The sequence below is a fragment of the Gopherus evgoodei genome, chromosome 1 (assembly GCF_007399415.2).
Source record: "Gopherus evgoodei ecotype Sinaloan lineage chromosome 1, rGopEvg1_v1.p, whole genome shotgun sequence".
In the NCBI taxonomy this organism is placed as follows: Eukaryota; Metazoa; Chordata; order Testudines; family Testudinidae; genus Gopherus; species Gopherus evgoodei.
This window is the reverse complement of record NC_044322.1, coordinates 92,327,039-92,348,293: the sequence shown is the minus strand read 5'-3', so window position 1 is coordinate 92,348,293 and position 21,255 is coordinate 92,327,039. Positions and strand designations below refer to the sequence as shown.

General features: G+C 41.5%; 1 protein-coding gene across 2 annotated transcripts in view; it reads right to left on the bottom strand.

Annotated features, from left to right (window-relative positions):
* GPC5 (glypican 5) overlaps positions 1-21,255 on the bottom strand; it is a 1,044,547-nt gene that overhangs the window by 625,081 nt on the left and 398,211 nt on the right. For both annotated transcript variants that reach the window (XM_030567347.1, XM_030567356.1), the window contains exon 6: positions 18,159-18,279. In XM_030567347.1, the coding sequence (XP_030423207.1) occupies positions 18,159-18,279 (121 nt within the window). The remainder of the gene's footprint in view (positions 1-18,158; positions 18,280-21,255) is intronic.

Below are 21,255 nucleotides of genomic sequence, written 5' to 3'. Positions count from 1 at the left end.
AAGGATTCAAAAAAGATATACACAAATGATTTGAAGTCAGGAGAACCTGTCTTACAATGAGAGATATGAGAAGTTCAATCTATTTGGTTTATCAAAGAGAAAGTAAGAGGTAACTTGATCCTGGGCTATAAAAACCTATATGGAGAACATGTGTGATGCTAGAGGGCTCTGTAATCAATCAGACAATGACAGAAAATCAAATGACTCGAAATTTACTGTCTTTTTGTTCTTTTTATATGTGCTATAATGAGGTCTCATTCCATGACTAGTGCTCCTAAGTGCTAGAATATTAATAATAGACAAATTCATTCAGGTTATATTTACTGGATATATTGTATAGAATCTGGACCTACTGCACCTTGGCTTTATTAGAAAAATAGAGTGAAAATGTTGTTATATGGGGTAGAAAGAGCTCCTGAGAAATCATCGATCATAAAGAAAGCTGCTTGTTACACAGAAATAGGGGAAAAGAAACATTAATGGTACCAATAGTGATCTAATTATTAAAGTAAATGAAACAGAAGAAAATGGGCAAAGAGTTGAAAATTATAAAACAGTGCAAAGCACACAGAGTCAAACATGATTTTGCCAACTACAAAGCTTTTTGATAAATTCTTATTTCAAGTAAATGGGAATTCTTATTTTGGTAATATATTGCATCTTAAAAATGAACTCAGTTTTTATTGATTTTGAAAGCAACACTTGCAAGTATGAAGGTAATAGCTTTTTGATTGATTCAGTCAGGATGAGTTAGGCTTTGTGAATAAAAAGGGAATTAATCAGTGAAGGTTGATTTAGGACTTCTTCCATAATATGGATTTCCATTTTTTTCTTGTCATTGTTCCGTTGTTAAGGGCCTGATGGACTATTTGCACTGCGGTGAATGGTTAAATGACTAACTGCGAGTGGCTGAAAAGTGAAGATACCTTATAAGAATCAAAGCCTTCCTGAAATTTAGCCTAGTGATCAAATTTCACCTAAGAAAGCCTGGGGACTATATGTGCAAGAAAGGCAAGCAAAAATTGTCCCCTTTTCTTGGACTATATTAGTAGCTGTCGCTTAGCAAAGAAACAAAACATATTTAGAACAAACCTTCAGTGAAAGAATTGTTGGAAATAATAGAAGCATGTGCACAAGGCACATAATACTATGATGGCAAACATTGTCAGGTGGCATTGTTGCACATTATCTTCCAAGTTCTTTCCCTTAGCATGTGAGAAGATGTTCAGTCTCAGAAAGGCATTGTTATTATTTTCTGTCATGTAAGTTTCTGCATAGAAGCAGTGGCCCTTTGAAATGGAGCTGTGCAAGCAGAAGGGGAGCTTCCTCTCTTTCTTGGTCTTTTATCTGAATACATTTGAGGAACTGTTGCTTTCTTGGAATGGGGCTGAGATTCCTGAAAGCACGGATTGTCCTACATGTTGTTTGACAACCTCTGTTCCAGGACTGGGGTATATCTGTTGATAAAACAAGTTACACTTGAAATATACACAAATGCCACACCCCTGGTCTCTCTTCCACTAGGAAGCAGACCGGTAAGATCCTGAACATCCCCTACTGCTCAACAGATAATGACATACTTCAGGGCCTGGAATGAAAAAATGAAATAATTTTGTTGAAAGTATTAACTGGTCATTGTGGCTTAAACAAATATCTTTTTTCAAATAAATAGACACAAAGCTGCACTATGTCAGGGATCAGCAACCTTTGGCACATGGCCTGCCAGGGTAAGCCCCCTGGTGGGCTGAGCCAGTTTGTTTACCTGCCACATCAGCAGGTTTGGCCTATCACAGCTCCCACAGGCCACAGTTTGCCACTCCAGGCCAATGGGGGCTGCAGGAAACAGCACAGCCTGAGGGAAGTGCTGGCTGCCACTTCCTGCAGCCCCCATTGACCTGGAGCAGTGAACCGCAGCCAGTGAGAGCCACAATCAGCTGAATCTGTGGACGCTTGCCTGTGGGAGTCTGCCGGTCCTGTGGATTTGGTGGCAATTTGGCGGCGGGTACGCTGAAGCCGTGGGACTGACGGACCTCCCGCAGGCAAGCCGCCGAAGGTTGCCTGACTGCCGTGCTTGGGCCAGCAAAAAAGCTAGAGCTGCCCTTGCATGAGACTGGAGAAGGGGTCAAGGATGATAGAGCCCTGAGGAAAGGAAGTGAGGACTAGGGGGCCCAGAGTCAGGGATAGGGTTGCCACCTGTTCAGATTTACCCAGGATTGTCCCTTTTATGAGATAGCTGACCTGGAAAATCAGTAAGTCTTCCTGCAACATTAAAAGTCCTGGCTTTTGTTAGTTGGGCTTTTCTTCTTCCTCCTCCGTGGTACTGCTGCTCCTCCTCACTCTCAGCTACTCCCAGCAGGATCCATTAAGCAGCAGCAGTCCTGCTTCCTCCTGTCAAACAAGCCATGGAGGGCGGCAAAAAGTGCTCAAGGTAAAAGCTTCTCTGAGCCCTGTGCCTCACCATGGTACCAGCTGTTCCTGATCAATGGGACCCTACTCTCCCTCCTGGGAACCATCTCCAATTTCTTCTCGTCCCCCCACCCAACCCATTCTTCCCTTTCCCAGCTCAGGGATGGCCTGGGGTTTATTTGTGTCTCAAAAGCGACAACTCTACCTGAGGCTGAAGATCTGATAAAAGGTCTTGGACTTCTTGTCACCCCTAGAATGTGTGGACTTCAATCATTACTTGGCTAGAAGCTGAGACACAGGAAGAAGTAGACCACCAGAGCAGCTGTTGACAGGGGGTGCCAGGTTGAGGAGAGCTGCTAAACCATGCCTGGCCATGAGGAGGCCATCCAGTGGTAAGTCCATCCTTCTAAATGCTCCAGTTACAAGACCGACAGCAGGGAATTCCTGTGTTCTAATCTCAGTTCAAACACTGACTCACAGCAGGCCTTTCTCATACTACTTAACCTTCCTGCCTCAGTTTCCTCATCAAGCAAGTCTTAGCTACCTATTGTTACAGAGATATTAAGATTAATATAGATACTGCTCACTCTTATATTGGTGCTACACCTTGAACATGCCCAGTAGGGGCGTGGCTTCTTCTGCCCACAGTGAGGAGTTAACTCTTCCCTGTCCAGTGCAGAGGTGAGTTCACCCCATCACACAAGAGTTACAACAACAACATGATTACATGAAAATCCAAAAGGGGTGAGATGCATTTCCCTGGGTAACAAGCAGATGTCCTGGGGGTGGTTTACATCTCTGTGGGGAGGTTTGTGTAGCAAGGCAAACAGATTTAGCCTGATAAGGGGTTGTTTTCCCTCCTGTCTTTCCCATCTTCATTCCCAGTAAAGGAGAAAGAGGAATGAATTTCACCACCTTAAACAACAACTTTTTTTTTTTAATTTAAGCACTGAGGATAAGCTACGTGGTGCTCCATGAGAGGTTTCAATCCAAAGACAGATCAAACTGAGGGTATGCAGGGGGCTTAACACAATGAATCTGAGTCACTATGGCAATCATGGATTCAGTTGGACCTGCAAAATTATGAAGAGATTGTGAGCATGGAATTGGTAGCCTCAGATTTGGGGCAGGGTGTGAATATGTGCTATGACCCTGCTCCTCAATACCACCCTTTGCTGTCTTTCTGCCTTCTCAGATTGAAGCCTTATGGGAAAGCTTTTGCATTTCAGTTCACAGAACTGGAAGTAACAGATCCTTGGGCATTTTCTCTTGATGCCTGGCTCTTTCAGCAGAGGCTGACACCTACAATGCCAAGGATATATGCTTGGTCAGATCTGATCAATGCAGATTCATCATGGCCAGCACCTGAAGTCTGGGTCTAGTCAAGACCTCTGTTAGGTCTGTGCTGGGCTTTTGAATCCCTGCCAGGGTCAAAGCTTAGGCTGATCTCCCAGCACTTATGGATTCTTATGCTTCAGAGTCTGAAGGTACAGCCACTAATCTTCCTGTAATAGGAAACATCCATGTGTATCTGAAGCAGGACAAATGCCAGGTCAAGGTGTAATTCTTGAACAGTGGTTTCTTTCTCTTTGATTCTGACATCATAGCAAGGACGCATGCATGAATGCTAAGATCCTTTTTACAAAATTATAATAAAGAATTGCCTAATTAAACTAAGAACTGTGTACTGGGAATAATTGGGAACTTCTTTTCTCCCTATCTCATAATAAAAGAACAAGGGGATATTCATTTAAATGAAAAGGTGACAAATTCAAAACCTATAAAGGGAAACTTTTTTCCCCACACAACAGGTAATTGGAATTTGCTGCCACAGAAAGTCATTGAAGCCAAGAATTCAAGATTCAGAAAGGGCCTGGACATGTATATGGATATCCTGTTGCAGAGAGGATACTGCACTGATTGATGTTGGGTTTGATTCAGTATGGCAATTCCTCTGTTTCTATAAAAACATTTCTATTCAGTATGACATATCAGCATGTTATACTGGAATTTTGTGATGTGTAAAAGATTCTTGTACTTTGATGCTACAGTGGAAAAAGAACACGTTTAGCTTAGATATTAACAAACACTTTTTGATGGTATGGTAAAGCACAGCAGAACAGCTTGATTAATGAGGAAACTTACAGCCAGTCAGTCTGTCTTTAATATAAGGTTCCATAAGTTCCAAGACTAGCAAGAGGGCCTCCTTGGTACAAGCAGGGATTTGAACTTACTGACCTGAGAAATCACTTCCAACCTTATTACTATGATATCATTATTTAAGACTATTGATTATTAGAACCTGTAAAAGGTTCCTCTTGCCACAATTAAGCAGAGTTTTTGACATAAGATGTAACAATTTTCTCCTTTTCTTGTTTGACATACAGTGGTAGTATGTGGCTCCTTAGTTGAAAGGGTGAAAATAGCATATCCTATTATAAAAGTCTGATATTTAACCTTGGTTTCCCACACCCTTTCTGTAACAGGCTGGATCATACTCTCACACAGTACCGTTTTCAGGAGTCTGATTCGTCTTGCATTCCCGCAATTTCACCTCACTTAAAAAGTGCTTGCTTACAAAATCAGACATAAAAGTACAAGATCAGAGCACACTACTACTGAAAAATTGCTTAGTTTCTCGTTTTTACCATATAATTATAAAAGAAATCAATTGGAATATAAAGATTGTACTTACATTTCAGTGTGTAGTACATAGAGCATATAAACAAGTCATTGTCTGTATGAAATTTTAGTTTGTACTGACTTTGTTGGTGCTTTTTATGTAGCCTGTTGTAAAACTAGGCAACTATCTAGATGAGTTGGTTTTCCCCCTTGAATACCTCTGAGTACCCCCAGAGGTACACTGTACCTGATTGAGAACCACTGTTCTAGACGGCCTGAGAGGCTGAGTCTTTCCAAGAACATAAGAATGATCATACAGGGTCAGATCAATGATCATCTAACCCCAGATCCTGTCTTCTGGCACTGGCCAGTGCCAAAGGCTTCAGAGGGAATCAACAGAACAGGGCAATTATCAAGAGATCCATTCCCTGCCATCCAGACCCAGCTTTTCAAAGTCTGAGGTTTAAGAACACGCAGAGCATGCGGTTGCATCCCTGACCATCATGATAAACACTCATTGATGGACCTATCTTCCATGAACTTACCTAATTCTATTTAGAACCAAGTTATAGTTTTGGCCTTCACAACATTCCTTGGCAACAAGTTTCACAGGTGGACAGTGCATTGTGTGAAGTAATATTTCTTTATGTTTGTTTTAAATCTGCTGCCTTTTAATTTCTTTGGGTGATCACAGGTTCTTGTGAAGGGGTAAATAACACTTCCTTGTTCACTTTCTCCACACCATTCATGATTTTATAGACCTGTATATATAATATAACCCCGTTAGTCATCTCTTTCTTGATATGAAAGTTGTTCTGTACCCTTAATCATTTTGCCACCCTTCTCTATATCTTTACCAATTCTAATATACCCTTTTTTATACATGGGGCAACCAGAACTGCATGCAGTATTCTAAGTGTGGGCATATGATGAATTTATATAGTGGCATTATATTTTCTGTTTTATCTACCCTTTACCCAGTGGTTCCTAACATGGTTAGCTTTTCTGTCTGCCGCTGCACAAGGAACAGATGTTTTCAGGGAAATATCCATAGTGAGCTCAAGAACTTCTGAGTAGTAACAGTTAATTTAGACCTCATCATTTTGCATGCACAGTTGCGATTATGTTTTCCAATGTGCATTACTTTGCACTTATCAACAATGAATTTCATACACCTCTTAAAGGAATAGGGTGCCAATCAACTGCATGTGATGATTGGGAATGGTAAGGAAGCAGCCTAAGAAAGGGAATTTCAAGAAGTATTGTGGAGCTAGTAAATTCTCTGTTTCTGAACTAACATATACATTCAAATTAACTTACAGAATGTAAGGTATTGGAAGTTTATTTAAAAAAAAATGCATGCAATACAATAAACTTAAATGAGGTCTTACCATATGTTTAATAAAGCAGCTTCAGGCTTGGTTTGGTAATATATTTCCAGACAAACTTTAAAAAATATATATTTTTTAATTATTAACTGATTTCCTATAAAAAGGATATATAAACCTCTTTACTATCTATTCAGTCTCATTAGTATCCAAATCATGATTTGTTATATACCGTATATACTCGTTCATAAGCCAAATTTTTTAGTGAAAAAGGGAAGCACCAGAGAAGGGGGTCATCTTATGAATGGGTATAGAGAGGGAGAAGTGGGACACAGCCCCTCTCCTCAACAGAGAGAGCAAGGAGAGGCAGCAGAGCCAGAAGGGAAGAGGCATGGCCAGAGTCTCTCTCCACTTCTGGCCACGCTGCTCTCCCCCCAGCCTCTGAAGCTGCTGCAGCTCCGGGACTGGCAGGCTGCAGTCCTGCTGCTTGGCCCCGCCCCACCCCAGAGCACGCTGTGGCCACACCACCAGAGCATGCTGCAGCCGTGGCACCTGGTCCAGCCTGCTGGAACATGCTACAGCCATGCTGCCTGGCCCAGCCTGCTTGAACATGCTGCAGCCGCACCACCTGGTCTGGCCCGCCAAAGCAGGCTGCAGCCATGCTACCCAGCCTGCCAGATCAGCTTCAGCCAGATGGGGAGAGTGTGGGGGTCCCGGGCTAGGGTCATGTGGGGGGTGGTGAGAAGGGTTACTCCTCTGACTCCCAGCTTCTCCCCCCCAAAAAATTTCCCCACTAGTCTCTGTCCTGTCCCATCAGGGTAAGCAGCTGGCATGCCAGGACACTTTGTTTAATTAGGTTTACCTCTGTGACTGCGGACGCTTGAGGTAAACAAACCATCTCTGTCCACCAGCAGCTTATCCTGATGGCCCGGGAGCCAAAGTTTGCTGACCCCTGAATTATAGGGTCGGTTTATGAACGGGTTATAAAAATTTTCCATTTTTATTTATCCATCTTGGGGGGGTCGGCTTATAAATGAACTGGCTTATGATCGAGTATATACAGTACATAATAAAACAATTTTTTGCCATATGAATGCAAAATTTTGCTTATTTTTATGTGCATATTTTACAAGGAATTTAGAATCTGAAAAGTTATCAGGTTTTGATTTTTTTTAACTGATTCACTCATATAAACAGAAGGGAGAGCTCCTTTTCTCCCCACAATACCTTTAGCTCAAACTTTAGAAATATTTCCTTATTCTGCCCAGAAATATTTAGATTCTTGTATATAGCTTCTCAATTGTAAAATTAAACTGCATCAAACAGGTAATTTCCCCCACCCCTCACCCCAACCCACTCTGAACACTTTTTATCAAGCAACTTCACAAAAAATCTTCTGCAAATCACGCACTTTCACGGTTGAGCTGCCCTCTGTCCCAACCCCCACCCACTTGCTGCATAGCTCCCTCAGATAAGGCCAGGATTTTGATATACAGAAAGATACCAAAGTGATTTTATATAACAGTTTCTGTCATAATCCATTTCAAAGACACATTTTTTTGGAAACTTTCACCTTCCATGCTAAACTTTTCTACACTTCAGGCCATAGTCTATGACCTGCTCTGCAGGAGGGAAAAGCAGGATGATCTACCCTGCTAGGGATTCCCCCAATATGGAAGATTTGCCAGCAGGCTTAACGCCAATATAGCTAGCAAATATTCCATCACCTCTGTAGCCATTCAGGTAGAGCGTGGGAAATGGGTAGGCCAGAACATTCTATTCCCATTACAACAGCTGGCAGAAGAGCTCTTTGGGGCTATGGCCATCCAGCCATCATAGTTTACAGCAGCTCCTGGGGGTCTTGACTAGGACCATAACCAGTGCAGAACAAGGCCCAGTTTTTAGCAGGTGAACCTGAATTGACACATTTTTTGGACAGGAATTCAGTCCATGCAGGGCAGCTATTTTCAAACAATGCTCCACTATTAGACCAAATATTACTGCTATTCTTTTTTTTTAGGATTTTGTGCTACAATGATGCATTGTTTGGTTCTGAGCAGCAGAGTTATTTACAGTGGACTCCACAAAAATGGAATTTACCATCCACAGTAGTTAAATTTACACAGTGCTTGTGTTATTTTTCATTCTAAGTATAGGGAATGCCACAACAGCATAGGTGCAGTAGCCATTCAAATTTTAATGATGCCAACTGCAACTCCAATTTCTGCTCCTTTTTAAAAATGTTTTTCATTTATATTTTGTTTAAGTGTGGTGAATTTGACTGTATTGCCCATGAAACTGACAGATGTATATCACTGACATGTTAGGATTAATAGGAGCAGGAAGCTTTTCTTCATAGCTCTGCAAATGCTCTTATCCTGACCCTTCTAATTAATTACTGGATCTTTATTTAGCAGGGACTGTCAACAATGTGATAGTTTCATAATATATATCTGATTCCAATCAGTTAAAACCACAACCTAATAATCACTTATGACTACAGACTTAGCTTGCTGCTTTAACTAAATTGAATTATGTTCCTTTTGGTACCCTTCCCTGCAGGGGAAGCTCCAGGCATCACCGCACCAAGCATGTGCCTGGGGTGGCAAGCCACGGGGGGCAGATTGCCAGTCGCCATGAGGGCGGCAGTCAGGCTGCCTTCAGCAGCATGCCTGCGGGAGGTCCGCCGGTCCTGCGGTTTCAGCGGCAATTTGGTGGCTGATAAGCCAAAGGTACAGGACCAGCAGACCTCCCGCAGGCTTGCCGCAGAATCTGTGTTAGCAGTGGACCTCCCACAGGCGCGCCACCAAAAGCCACCTGACTGCTGTGCTTGGGGCGGCAAAATACACAGAGTCGCCCCTGCTTCTCTGCCTTCCTAGCCACACATATATTCATAGAATATGCTAGTTTGGGAAAGTTCCTTATTGTTCCTTATTATTTTACTTTAATTCAGAGAAATAAGTGTTACCACTTGTTTGTTAATAAAGACCTTCTAAGGCAGGAGTCGGCAACCTCTGGCATGCGGCTCGCTAGGGTAAGCACCCCAACGGTACGGGCCAGAGGGCAGATTCAGCCAATCATGGCTCATACTGGCCACAGTTTGCCAGCCCAGGCCAATGGGGATGGCAGGAAGCCATGGCCAGCACATCCCTCGCCCGTGACGCTTCCCGCCACCCCCATTGACCTGGGACGGTGAATCGCGGCCAGTGGGAGCCATGTTCCCCGAACCTGCCGACGCGGCAGGTAAACAAACTGGCCCGGCCCACCAGGGTGCTTACCCTGGCAAGCTGCATGCCAGAGATTGCAGGCCCTGGTTCTAAGGGGTCTTTGCATGGGTGCACATAGTAGATTCTGGGCTACAGCATGAATCCAAGTTTACACAACACTTGCATTAAAAGAATAAATAGCTGTGAGCACTACTAACCCAACATATCAATATAAATGTAAATATTTTTGATTAAATTTTTCCTTTAAAAGAAAAAGAAAATCTCAGTTCTTCAAATTAAGCCAGTTTTTTAATAGCAGTGAGTCAAAATAGCTGAAGACATACAAAATATTCCTGACTGAGAATAGTTTAAATACATTTTAAGGATCTACACTAACAACTTGTATAACAAATTTCAACCCAATTCAGAATTGTTTAAAAAACAGCCAGGCTTTATAAGAAAGATGACAACTGACTAAATAATGGCACAAGCAGGTATCACTACAGATGTACTCACTTACCAGGCACTCATGTATTCCACTGTACTTAGTAGTCGTGTTGCTAAAAGAGCTGTGGCAGTTCCAAAACCTATTTGTTTCAGTGAGAGTCACTGTACCAAAATACAGTCTTATCAGACTAATGATCACTTGATGATTACCTGTCCCGTTCATTCCCTCTGGGGCATCTGGCATTGGCCAGTGTTGGAAGACAAGATAGTGGGCTAGATGGACCATTGGTATGACCCAGTATGGCCGTTCTTATGTTCTTATGTAATGCTACCTGCACTGTAAAATACTGAGTTCGTGCAGGTATATGCACATGTAAAGTCCAATTACTATTCCACATGAGAAATTGTGCAGTTTTCCATCATAAAAACAGACACTTCCTTTGGACCAACCTAAATCCCATTAGTCAGGACACTTTCAAGTGGAATTCCTAAACTCATTATATACTAAATGGGCACAGTTGACTTTACTCAGATAATTGATTTCCTAAGTGGGAAGGCCAGTCGTGAAGGTAATCCACAATACCACATGACTCATAAAGCAATCTTCTTTTGAATGTACTCTGAGACAAACCAATTGTTAGACTGCATGTCTACTCAAAATTATTAAAGACATTTTCCTATATCCTTTTACTTCCTCCACTTGGTACCCAATTAAAAATGTGAAAATATGAAGTGACAGTTTCTCGAGTCTACAAGGGCTTAAAAAACAGAGACAGTAATTTAAGGAGAATCTTTAGCAGTTGAAAAGAGCATGCATACCAGAAAAATCCTATTTTTGTTTCACTGTTATGTTCCCTGAGTTAGAAAATTAGCACTGCTTCCATTGTATCACATTGCCTGAGGTAACTCACAGCCATTTATGCTAAAACATAGCAAACAAGGAGGTGTTGCCTCTCATGGAAAAGAGCTCTTAACATATACTTGCTCTGTTTTCTCAAGGAATAAACAAGTAATGGGGGATTTTACCCAGGGTCAGCTCTAGGGATTTTGCTGCCCCAAGCATGGCAGGCAAGCCGTCGAGGGCAGCCTGCTTGCCACCCTCGCAGTGCCAGCAGAACGCCCCCTGCGGCTTACAAAACTTCCAGTAAGTTCTTGGAAGGTTTTAAGGACAACTTCTTGTTTCATAAGAAGGAGGAAGCAAGCAAGGGAGCAGTAATTTTAGGTTTCAGAGGGGTAGTAGTGTTAGTCTGTATCAGCAAAAACACAAGGAGTCATGGTGGCAACTTAGAGACTAACAAATTTATTAAATTTATATATATTATATATCAAGGGTAGGCAACCTATGGCACGCATGCCAAAGGCGGCACGCGAGCTGATTTTCAATTGCACACCCCCTGGCCACCAGTCCGGGGGGTTCTTCATTTTAATTTAATTTTAAATGAAGCTTCTTAAACATTTTTAAAACCTTATTTACTTTACATACAACAATAGTTTAGTTATATATTATAGACATATAAAGAGACCTTCTAAAAATGTTAAAATGTATTACTGGCACACGAAACCTTAAAATTAGAGTGAATAAATGAAGACTCGGCACACCACTTCTGAAAGGTTGCCAACTCCTGTTATATATTTATATATTTTTAATTTATATATAAATTTAATAAATGTGTTAGTCATTTTAGACTTGATTCTGACTAACAGGGAAGAATTGGTTGTACGAATCAATGTGGAAGGAAACTTTGGTGAAAGATATCATGAAATTATAGGCTTCATGATGCTAAGGAAAGGCATGAATGAGAGCAGCAGAATAAGGTCAGTGGACTTTAAAGCAGTAAGGTCCCATTGGAAGAAATTATAAGGAAAAAAGGAGTTCAGAAGAGATGACAGTTTGTCAAAGTGACCATATCAAAGGCACAACATCAAACTATCCTGATGCAAAGGAAAGATAGGAAAAATAATGAGGCCAAAATGGTTGCTTCAAAAAATCTTTAGTGACCTGACAATCTAAAAGGAACCCTACAAAAATTGGAAACATGGACAAATTGCTAAGAATTAATACAAAAGAACAGTGCAAGGACGTAGGGACACACTCAGAAAGGCTAACATACAAAATGAGTTACACCTAGCAAGAAACACAAAAGGTAGTGCAAAGAAGATCTATAAATACATTAGGAGCAAGTAAAACACAAAGGAAAGTGTAGGTACACTACTTAGCAGGGAAGGAGAGCAAATAACAGATGAAACCAGGAAGGCTGAGGTGTTTAATGTCTATTTTGCTTCAGTTTTCACTAAAAAAAGTTAATTGTAACAAGATGCTTAATACAATATCAACAATGAGGAGGAAGGAACACAAGCCAGAATAGGAAAAGAACTGGTTAAATAAATTTAGATAAGTAAGCTACCTAAATTCATTCTGGGGTACTTAAGGAACTAGCTGAAGCAATTTCAGAGCCTTTAACAATTATTTTTGATAACTTATGGAGGATGAGTAACGTAGCAGAGGGTTGGAGAAAGGCAAATATAGCACCTATCTTTAAAAAGGGAAGCAAAAAGGAAACAGGGAATTATAGGTCAGTCAGCCTAACTTCAATACTTGGAAAGATACTTGAACAAGTTATTAACCAGTCAATTTGTAAGAACCTAGAGGTTAATAGGATGATAAGATATAGACTACATGGAGTTGTCAAGAATAAATCATGAAAAACCAGCCTAATTTCCCTCTTTGACTTGCTTACTGACCTAGTAGAATGGGGGGAAGTAATATACATGATATATTTTGATTTTAGTAAGGCTTTTGACACAATCCCATATGACAGTCTCATAAGTCAACTAAGGAAATGTGATGTAGCTAAAATTACTACAAGGTAGGTGCAGGACTGGTTGAAAACATACTGAAAGTATGGTTATAAATGGTTCACTCTCAATCTGAGAGGTTGTATTTAGTGGGGTCCCTGTCCTGGGCCCAATACTATTCATTAATGACTTGGATAATGGAGAGGAGAGAGTGGCCAGCACATACCTCACCCACGCCACTTTCTGACACCCCCATTGGCCTGGGACGGTGAACCACGGCCAGTGGGAGCCACGATCAGTTGAACCTGCTGACGCGGCGGGTAAACAAACTGGCCCGGCCCTCCAGGGTGCTTACCCTGGTGAGCGGCGTGCCAGAGGTTGCCGACCCCTGTGCTAGCTCTTTCTGCCTTCCATGTGTAACCCCTTTGGGGTTTAGAGAGCGTGGCCCCTTTAAATGTTTTTCCTAAGTGGGGACGGGGAGCAGTGAGAGAAAGGAGGGAAGCTCCAGGGTGTAGCTCTGGAGCTCGAGAGAGAAGGGCTGCATCCTGCAGGCCTCACAAAGTGCATCAGCAGAAAAGCTGCCTGAAGCCTGGGAAGGACAGGGCGGCTGATCGGGGACTTGCCAGGGCAGAAGCCAGGAGGAACACTGTGCCAGGGAGGAATCACCCGAGAAGGACAGGCCAGAGCTGGACCCAGTATCGCTGCTGCTCAGAGCTGCATGAGGCTGTGAGTACTGGGGCTCGTGAGTCTGCACTGAAAATAAGGAGGGAGGCTGTTAGCTAGTTAAGTGGGGAGGTGGTCGCTCTCTGTGGCTTTGCAGAGAGCGGCAGAAAAGGGCACCAGAGGGGTTTGTTTGGGGAAAGTTTACTGGCGCCAAAGTCGACCAGGAGCACCCAAGACTCACCACTGGACTGTATCTTTGCTCAGGACTCCTGAACTCTGTGCAGACACATTGCTCAATGTCTGCCCTTTCAGACTGTGCTCCACTGGGCCTGTGGGGTCTTGTTTGGATGCAACCCTGTTTTACCGCTCCCCCTGTATTTCTCCAGGTTTATTTTTCTCCTCTCATCCTTCTGTAAATAAATATTTCCCTTTGTTATATCCACTGTACTTTTCGTATGTGTGTGTGTGTGTGTGTTCACTCTGGGGGGTTTAGAACAGGTGCCCCGGGGTGGAAGGGATTTTTCCTGCTGCATTCCTGCGCGCGCCTTCTCTTGGCTAGAGCAGCGTGCTCCATCTTGGCTATGAGGGCGCTAAAGTTACACATGCAACCAGGCTTTGGAGGTGAATGACCCCAGCAGACACCCTGCACCTTTGCCAAGAGCACCATGAAGGTTTGAGTTTTTTAAGCGGCGTGGTCCTTAAAGAAAGCCCCCCCGTTTCATTACTTGCAGTCCCACGGGTTAGGGACTAGCCCCTCTGGATAAGCTCATTAGGGGCACGTGGCTGTAGTATCTCCCCAGTACTAGGAAACATCCCCTTTATACCTTCAGGAGATACACTGTATGATGCTGACAGACCCGGATTCATGCTGGAGTATATTCAGGCCAATTCACTTGTGTATTAGTATAGCTCAAAGTGATTGTTGAAGGTACAAGAATGTATTTGGGGTTTAAATTTTATGAAAAATAATGGGACATTACTTACATTGTTTTCACATATCTATATCATATTACAATGAAATAGCAAACATTTACACTGTGTATACCCCTGTAACTAAATAACCCATTAAAGAAGCCTGTGGAATGCTAATGAAGGACTTTAACAGAAAAGTGATAATTTCAAAACAAGTGGCCATTGTGTGTGATGACAGAGGTCAAAGACCCAAAGCGCATTCCTCACTCACTGTTATCAAAGGAAAAGCCCACTTGGATAGAGACACTGTCAGATTGTTTTCTGTCAGAAGAGGCTATAAATATGGTTTTAAGGAAAGATCGTTCATCTCTGGACTGTTTGGATTCAAACAGGGCAGAATAACTGAACGAGAAGATGGAGAACCCCAAGGTTATTCTGTATAGCCCTGAGAGACTTTTGGGAAACTGGAAGATTATGACATCTCTGCTACCTCTCTGCTATCAATTGGGATTATAAACTGTGACTCACATATATATATACATATATTTTACCTGCTTTACTCTCTCAATAACTCTCACTTTCTTTTCTTAACTAATAAATCTTTATTTAGTTTATTGTAAAACTGACTGCCAGCATTGTGTTTGGTGTAAGATCTGGAGTACCAACTGATGTGGTCTCATCGGACTGGGAGCAACCTGATGTTGTGTAATTTGGTTTGTGACCTTTTATAACAAAGTCAGGTTTATCTGGGTGGCAAGATAGACTGGAGTGTCTAAAGGGACTGTCTGTGACTCCATGGTAAGACTGGCCTACTGACCCAGGAGTTCACATTTATCACTGGTTTGGTGAAATCTAACCACAGAACACACCACCAGCTTAGGCTGTCTGCCCTGTTTTCTAACAGTCTGCACTGAGGTAGGCACTCAAAGTTGTGAGCCACTCCAGACAGCATGACACAATGTCAGAAGTTCTGGTTTCTGATCTGGATATGGACTGGGAAGTTAGGAGATGGACTGTTTGGTGGTAGAAAAGGAAATAACTGAGCAGGGGTTAAGTAGTGAGCAGGCCCTGACAGGCCATCTTCCCCCACTCACAATGACTCACAATCACTTAACATGTCTATGGCAACAATGTTGGCGAGTCCTCGGGATGAGTGAATATAGGGGAATGGGGAGTGTTGGTCTACAGCCCAGAGATGGGTTAATCCAACTCTAGATATGCCAAATCCTATGTTCCTGTGACTTTCTCTATACTTTTGAACTGAGCACAGTTCATGATGGAGCTCTGACCCTGATTGGGAGTATGGGGGCTAACATAAATAATACAAAAATCTCTCAAAGGAATATGATAGGTACTGGTTTTAGTCCCACCTATCATTTGAACTTTCATCAACTAATAGCCTCATTACTGGTTTTGGTTTAGCTTTGTCTTTTAGTAACAGTACCAGCAGCACTAACACTGCTGGATTCTGATCTAACGCATAAATCTGGTATATCACAGATCAGGACCTGTTTGGTTGTGAGGACTTCCATTAATGGAATATCTAGCCTCATAGGAAATGCAAATATAAAACACTGTACATGGCACACTCAAACCATGATCTTCATGTCTTTTAGACTAGCTGCATGAAACAACTGGTCACAATATGGAAATGCCATGGCAGAAGCTTCATAAGGAAGTAATATATCTTCCATGTGTCTGACCCTCAGAGCATCAGGTAGAGAAAGCAGAGGAGAATGTGTGGTGTCACCCTATTTCCCTCACTGATATTCTGCCCCTTATGGATTTTAAGGGTGAAGTGATAGCCCATCAATCTTAAATTCTCACTTTTCCCTTTCTTCCAGTAGATACAAAGCAAGTGACCTGATTTTCAGAACTGCACAACACACAAATGAACAGGCAAAACTGCATCTGTTTTGCATGCACAATTGCAACTACATGGATATACACGAAATAGTTCCACACACAAATGAGAATTTATGCATCAAACTGTCAATTTGTGTTCACAATCATTATGATGATAGTAGTTGTGTGTTTAGATTAGGTGTACAAATGTACACATTTGTGCCTTTTTACAGACGCTATCATAACTGTCTATGACAGACGCATTTCAATAAGCCTAGTTCTAAAAGTTGAATCAAGTATTTTTTTCGTTTGATTTCAATGCTAAATTAGTCCATTAGGCTTCTCCACTGTAGTAATATAACTTGGAAACAGTGCTGGAGTACAGCATGCAGAGGTCTGATTTTTCTATACTGAAAGTACGCCCAGTCCATTATATCTCCCTTGTTTAATCTCGCAGGCTGGTCCAAAATGAGTTCAAAAAGTGACTCATCCTTTTTATGTCACATAGGACTAAAGGATGGTCTTTTGTATTTGATTTCCTAATTCACAGTAAATGACAGAGAAGAAAGCTTTCTCAGCAGGTTCATCAGGCTTTTCATCTAGTGAAAAATAGTTCCATATTGAAATCCTGAGTCCCCAAAGTATTTTTTGTTTTCTCTATTCCCCAGCCCTATTTCCATACTCATAGTTGCAAGAAAAGAAAGATGTCTCACAGAAAGGCAGTGTTTGTGCACTATGTAAATTTTTAAATCCTTCTATACAAGATCTACTCTGCTCTTGCAAGTATAGGAGGAGAAAGCACTGGAAACATAATGCATTATAATAGAATTGTCCCTGTCAACCACATTAGAGCTTCAGACTAATCTTCAGGGTAGAACCTAACATATTAAACTATACAGGGCACGGTTAATATCAAAATAGGGCACTCCTGACAGATGAAAGGCCTTGAGGCTTAAACATAACTGTCTGCAACCTTTTTCCATCAGAGAGTAATTTGTAGTGCTTAATTAATTCTTGGCATTCCTTTGGAGGCAAAATAGTACTTACTTTCACACAATTTTAAGAAAAAAATAGAAGAGACTAGAGATAACAGCATGCTTCAGTTGGCAAGCAAAAAGGTTATTTTTTGTTAATGGAAAGAAAGGACTAATTTTATCTGAGCTTGAATCTTTATACCATTGCAGCTACAAAACCTTGAGTAATATGGATGAAATCCTGGTCCCAAAGTCAATGGCAAAACTCCCTACATTTCAGGCAATCTTAGCATACCTCTATAGCTGCAATATCTTTAGGACACATTACAACACCACAGTTCTGCTGTGACAAAATGTAAATAACCACAAGTTTAAATCTCAAAGGGTTACTCATACATGTGCTATGAGATCATATATATCAAATACTGTAGCAAGTATTATGCAAATTTCCCAACATTTCCAACCTTCTCTGCTGTCAGTAAAGTAGAAAATCTCACAGCCAGACCTTGAGGTCTGGAAAGAGGTGGAATTTAGCAGGATGGTGGTTTGTTTGTTTTTTAATGTATACCATCATTTCTTATTAATGATATTACACAGTGATTAACATGTTTAAAATTCACCAACTGAGGATCAGACTCATGCTTAGAATCCCAGCACTCATTGCAATGCTGAGTTGCAATCTCAGCTCACAGGTACAGGTGGCCCAACTGACAGACTCTCACTTCTAGCTCTCATCTGCCATATGCAAAAAATTTAACAAAATCATTATTAATAATTGGAGTTTAAATATTTTATGTCAGGACTTAACACAGTTTCTGGTGGGAATACTCAATTACTGAGTTCTGATTTGAATTAACAAATCAATTCTAATGTACAGCAATTCACATTTGTTCAACACCAAGATGATCTTAATTTACATGGTGATAGCTTTAACATATAATACATGCAAAAAATCTTACCTGGATAATGTGTTTCAGTTTATCAATAATTTGATTTATTACAGGATCTGTTCCTTTCACTTTTACTTCTGGATTCGCAGACTGAGATTTGATTCCATTGCCAACCACACGGTGGGTGTAGCTAAAATAACAAAGAAATATGTTTTAGTATACTTCTTCAGAGAATGTATTTACCTGTAAATACTAGCTGACACAAGCTCAGTTAGCATTGCCATTCCATTTTAATAACTGCATGTTTATTTTGTCCACATAGGCTTTGTTACCAGAAAGTTACACAGTATGGTAAAATTGATATATGTTACAAAGTTGTTATATGATTTTTCATTTTTTGTTATTTCTGAAAATTTTGTAATAAGAAAAACAAACGTAAAAATAAGAATTGTAAAAGGACAAGCATGCACATTATACTATTATGTGACCTTCTTTATTTTGTTAAGTGCATGAGAATTGGCTTTTGCTCTACATCTCTATCTCAGCAATATTCTGCCAGCTGTTAATCAAAAAGGAAAGTAAAAGAATCCTGTGGACATTCTATCACAGAGGTGTCAAATGCCCAAATTCCACCTGCTAGATGTGCATGTGGTGGGTCAGCACGGCATATTCAAATTCTGTAGAATCTGAGTTTTCATTGTAAAGAATTTCTTGTCCTCTTGGTTTCAAAGAGAACTTTCTAAATATGAAGTGTGCATGAACATGTAGTGTTGTTTGCATGAATTTGTAGACAGCCAGAAACAATAGCTTTGAGGGGTGTGGATTCCTTTTCTTTTGTTGATATAATTTGGATGTTATTAACTCTAAAGTCCCACGAGGATCCTTTAATATTAATTGTAACTATTTCACTGATGATCACTTTGGCAGATGGAACAGAAGACAGGTTGGGAGTGAAGCCCATGGAGGGTGAGAATTGGTGCAAAGAAAGAATAGATGACATACAAAGAGAGGGAAGATGGAAAGAAACAGTTTGGGGTTCAGGATCTGAGTGTGATGGTTAGTGTCAGAACTGGGGCCAACATCAGGTGCCAAGCCAAAGGCCACAGCCGGGATTAACAGTAGGGTGTGTATGAGCAGGGACCTGGAACAAGGTAAGAAACCAGGAACCAGGATGACCCACAATTCTTAGCTGTCTGCCTGGAGAAAGATCATCTGCTCATGCAGTGCTGATGCCTCTTGGGGTATAGGGAACTCCGCTGGGTCCATTCTTGGATGGGCCCACTTGAAGATACTGGTAGTGGTCCAAGCAAGCTGTAGGGACAAGGGCATGGGTGGTCAAAGTCTAAGATGGAGGTTGGCTGTAAGAGCAGGTACCTAGAGAAAGGCAGGAAAGCAGAAACTGGTAACAGACAGGGGTCTGGGATAAAGAGCACCCGAACAAGGTGAGAGGCAGGAAGGCAGGGCTCAGGAGTCAGGAAAATAGACAGGGTCCACAGTAGCACCCAGTCAGTGATTCACCCAGTTAGTAAGACAATTCCTCTACTTCTTTCTGGCTTAAGTGGTGTGTCCTAGCTGACCAGAAGCTTCCTAGGCAGGACCCTTTGAGAGCTAGAGCTTTGCTAGCTCCCTTCTCTACTAGTTTGGGTGAAGTGGTCTCCCTGGTCTGAGCACTGCCTTAGGACTCAGGAGGCTGGGCTTGAAGCCCATAATCCTTCACATGGCGATAGGAAGTTTAGGAAGAAAGGGTGGAAAGAGCAGAAATAGCAGTAATAAAAGCAGGCATTTTCCCACTGAATCATGCTCAGTAAGGTACTGAGCAAATAATAAATTATAACAACTAAAAGTTCAATTACTACACAACAGCCATATTCCGTACTTGATATTTGTGCAAATATTCCATTGACATCCATGCTGTGGATGGAGGGCAGTGTGTACTCCTAAATATATACCACAGCCCAAGGACTATAATTAAAAACAGTATTTCACTTTCTCCAGAGAATGAGTTTAATACCTTTGTACTAGTGGGACCCCAAGGCCTCTTTCAATCTCAAAAAGGGATCCTCTCTGTTCTTAATGGAAAATATTATACCCAAAAATAGCTACTAGGATATTTTTCTGTGAATTATGATTTCTGTAAAACATTATAAAATCTGAACTCACATAGGGGCACACTGGACTAGATTCAGTGATACGCTCGAGCTGACTGATCCTGCAAGTCAGTGGCAAAGTTACTTGAATGTGCAGGACCAAGGCTCAGCTGCTTTGCACCTGATGAATCTGTTTCATTTTGTTTCACATTGAAAGGCATGAATGAGAACTCGGGACCTACCAAATTTGGCTCTGCTTGAATTATTTTTGTATGCACTCCGTTAGGTTTCAAGTTCTTTTGTATTTGTTCTAGTTCATTGTAAGTAAATATATTAAAATTACATATATTGATAATGCTGAACAATGAGGGGAATTAAGGCTCTACTGGAATGTGGTAGTTGTATTTCTTCGTCTTCTTTTTTACAAAAAGCAGTATCGAAGACCCTGTAAAAGTTCGATGTTCTCTATACAATGGCATTTAGGTTGGTACCTGACAGTGCTTTGTACCCAAGTAAGTACTGAGAGAAATACCTGAAACAGTCAGTTTAATGGAATGCATGTAACTTATGCAGCACATCTGCTAAGCTTGAGGGAATATCAGGATACATTATTTTAGCAATATCATAAACCTTGTAGCTGGTCCTGTGACTAGGCCTCCACCATCCTCTTCTCACATAAGATTTAAGGGAATGAGGGAAGAGGGCTGTCAACTTGCTGTTTTAGGAAGGCCAAAGCCATTCTCCGGCAGTGTTAGAGGATGTCTTCCCCTAAGTATACTTCCAATTCAAGTTTATCAGGTAACTAGACCCCATCTGTAATGAGTACCTGCTTTGGCCACCTCTCACCAGGAAGTGCCAGTAATTAGCTTGTCTGCCTATCTCTCCTCCCCTATCCTCTCCAACCACCGACAGCTGGGATCCCAGATAGATTCCTTCCCTAGCATCAGCCAAACATATATCCACTCACTTAGTGGAGAGGACAGTGATCAGGAACAGTCAGCATGGATTCACCAAGGGCAAGTCATGCCCGACTAACCTAATTGTCTTCTATGATGAGATAACTGGCTCTGTGGATGAGG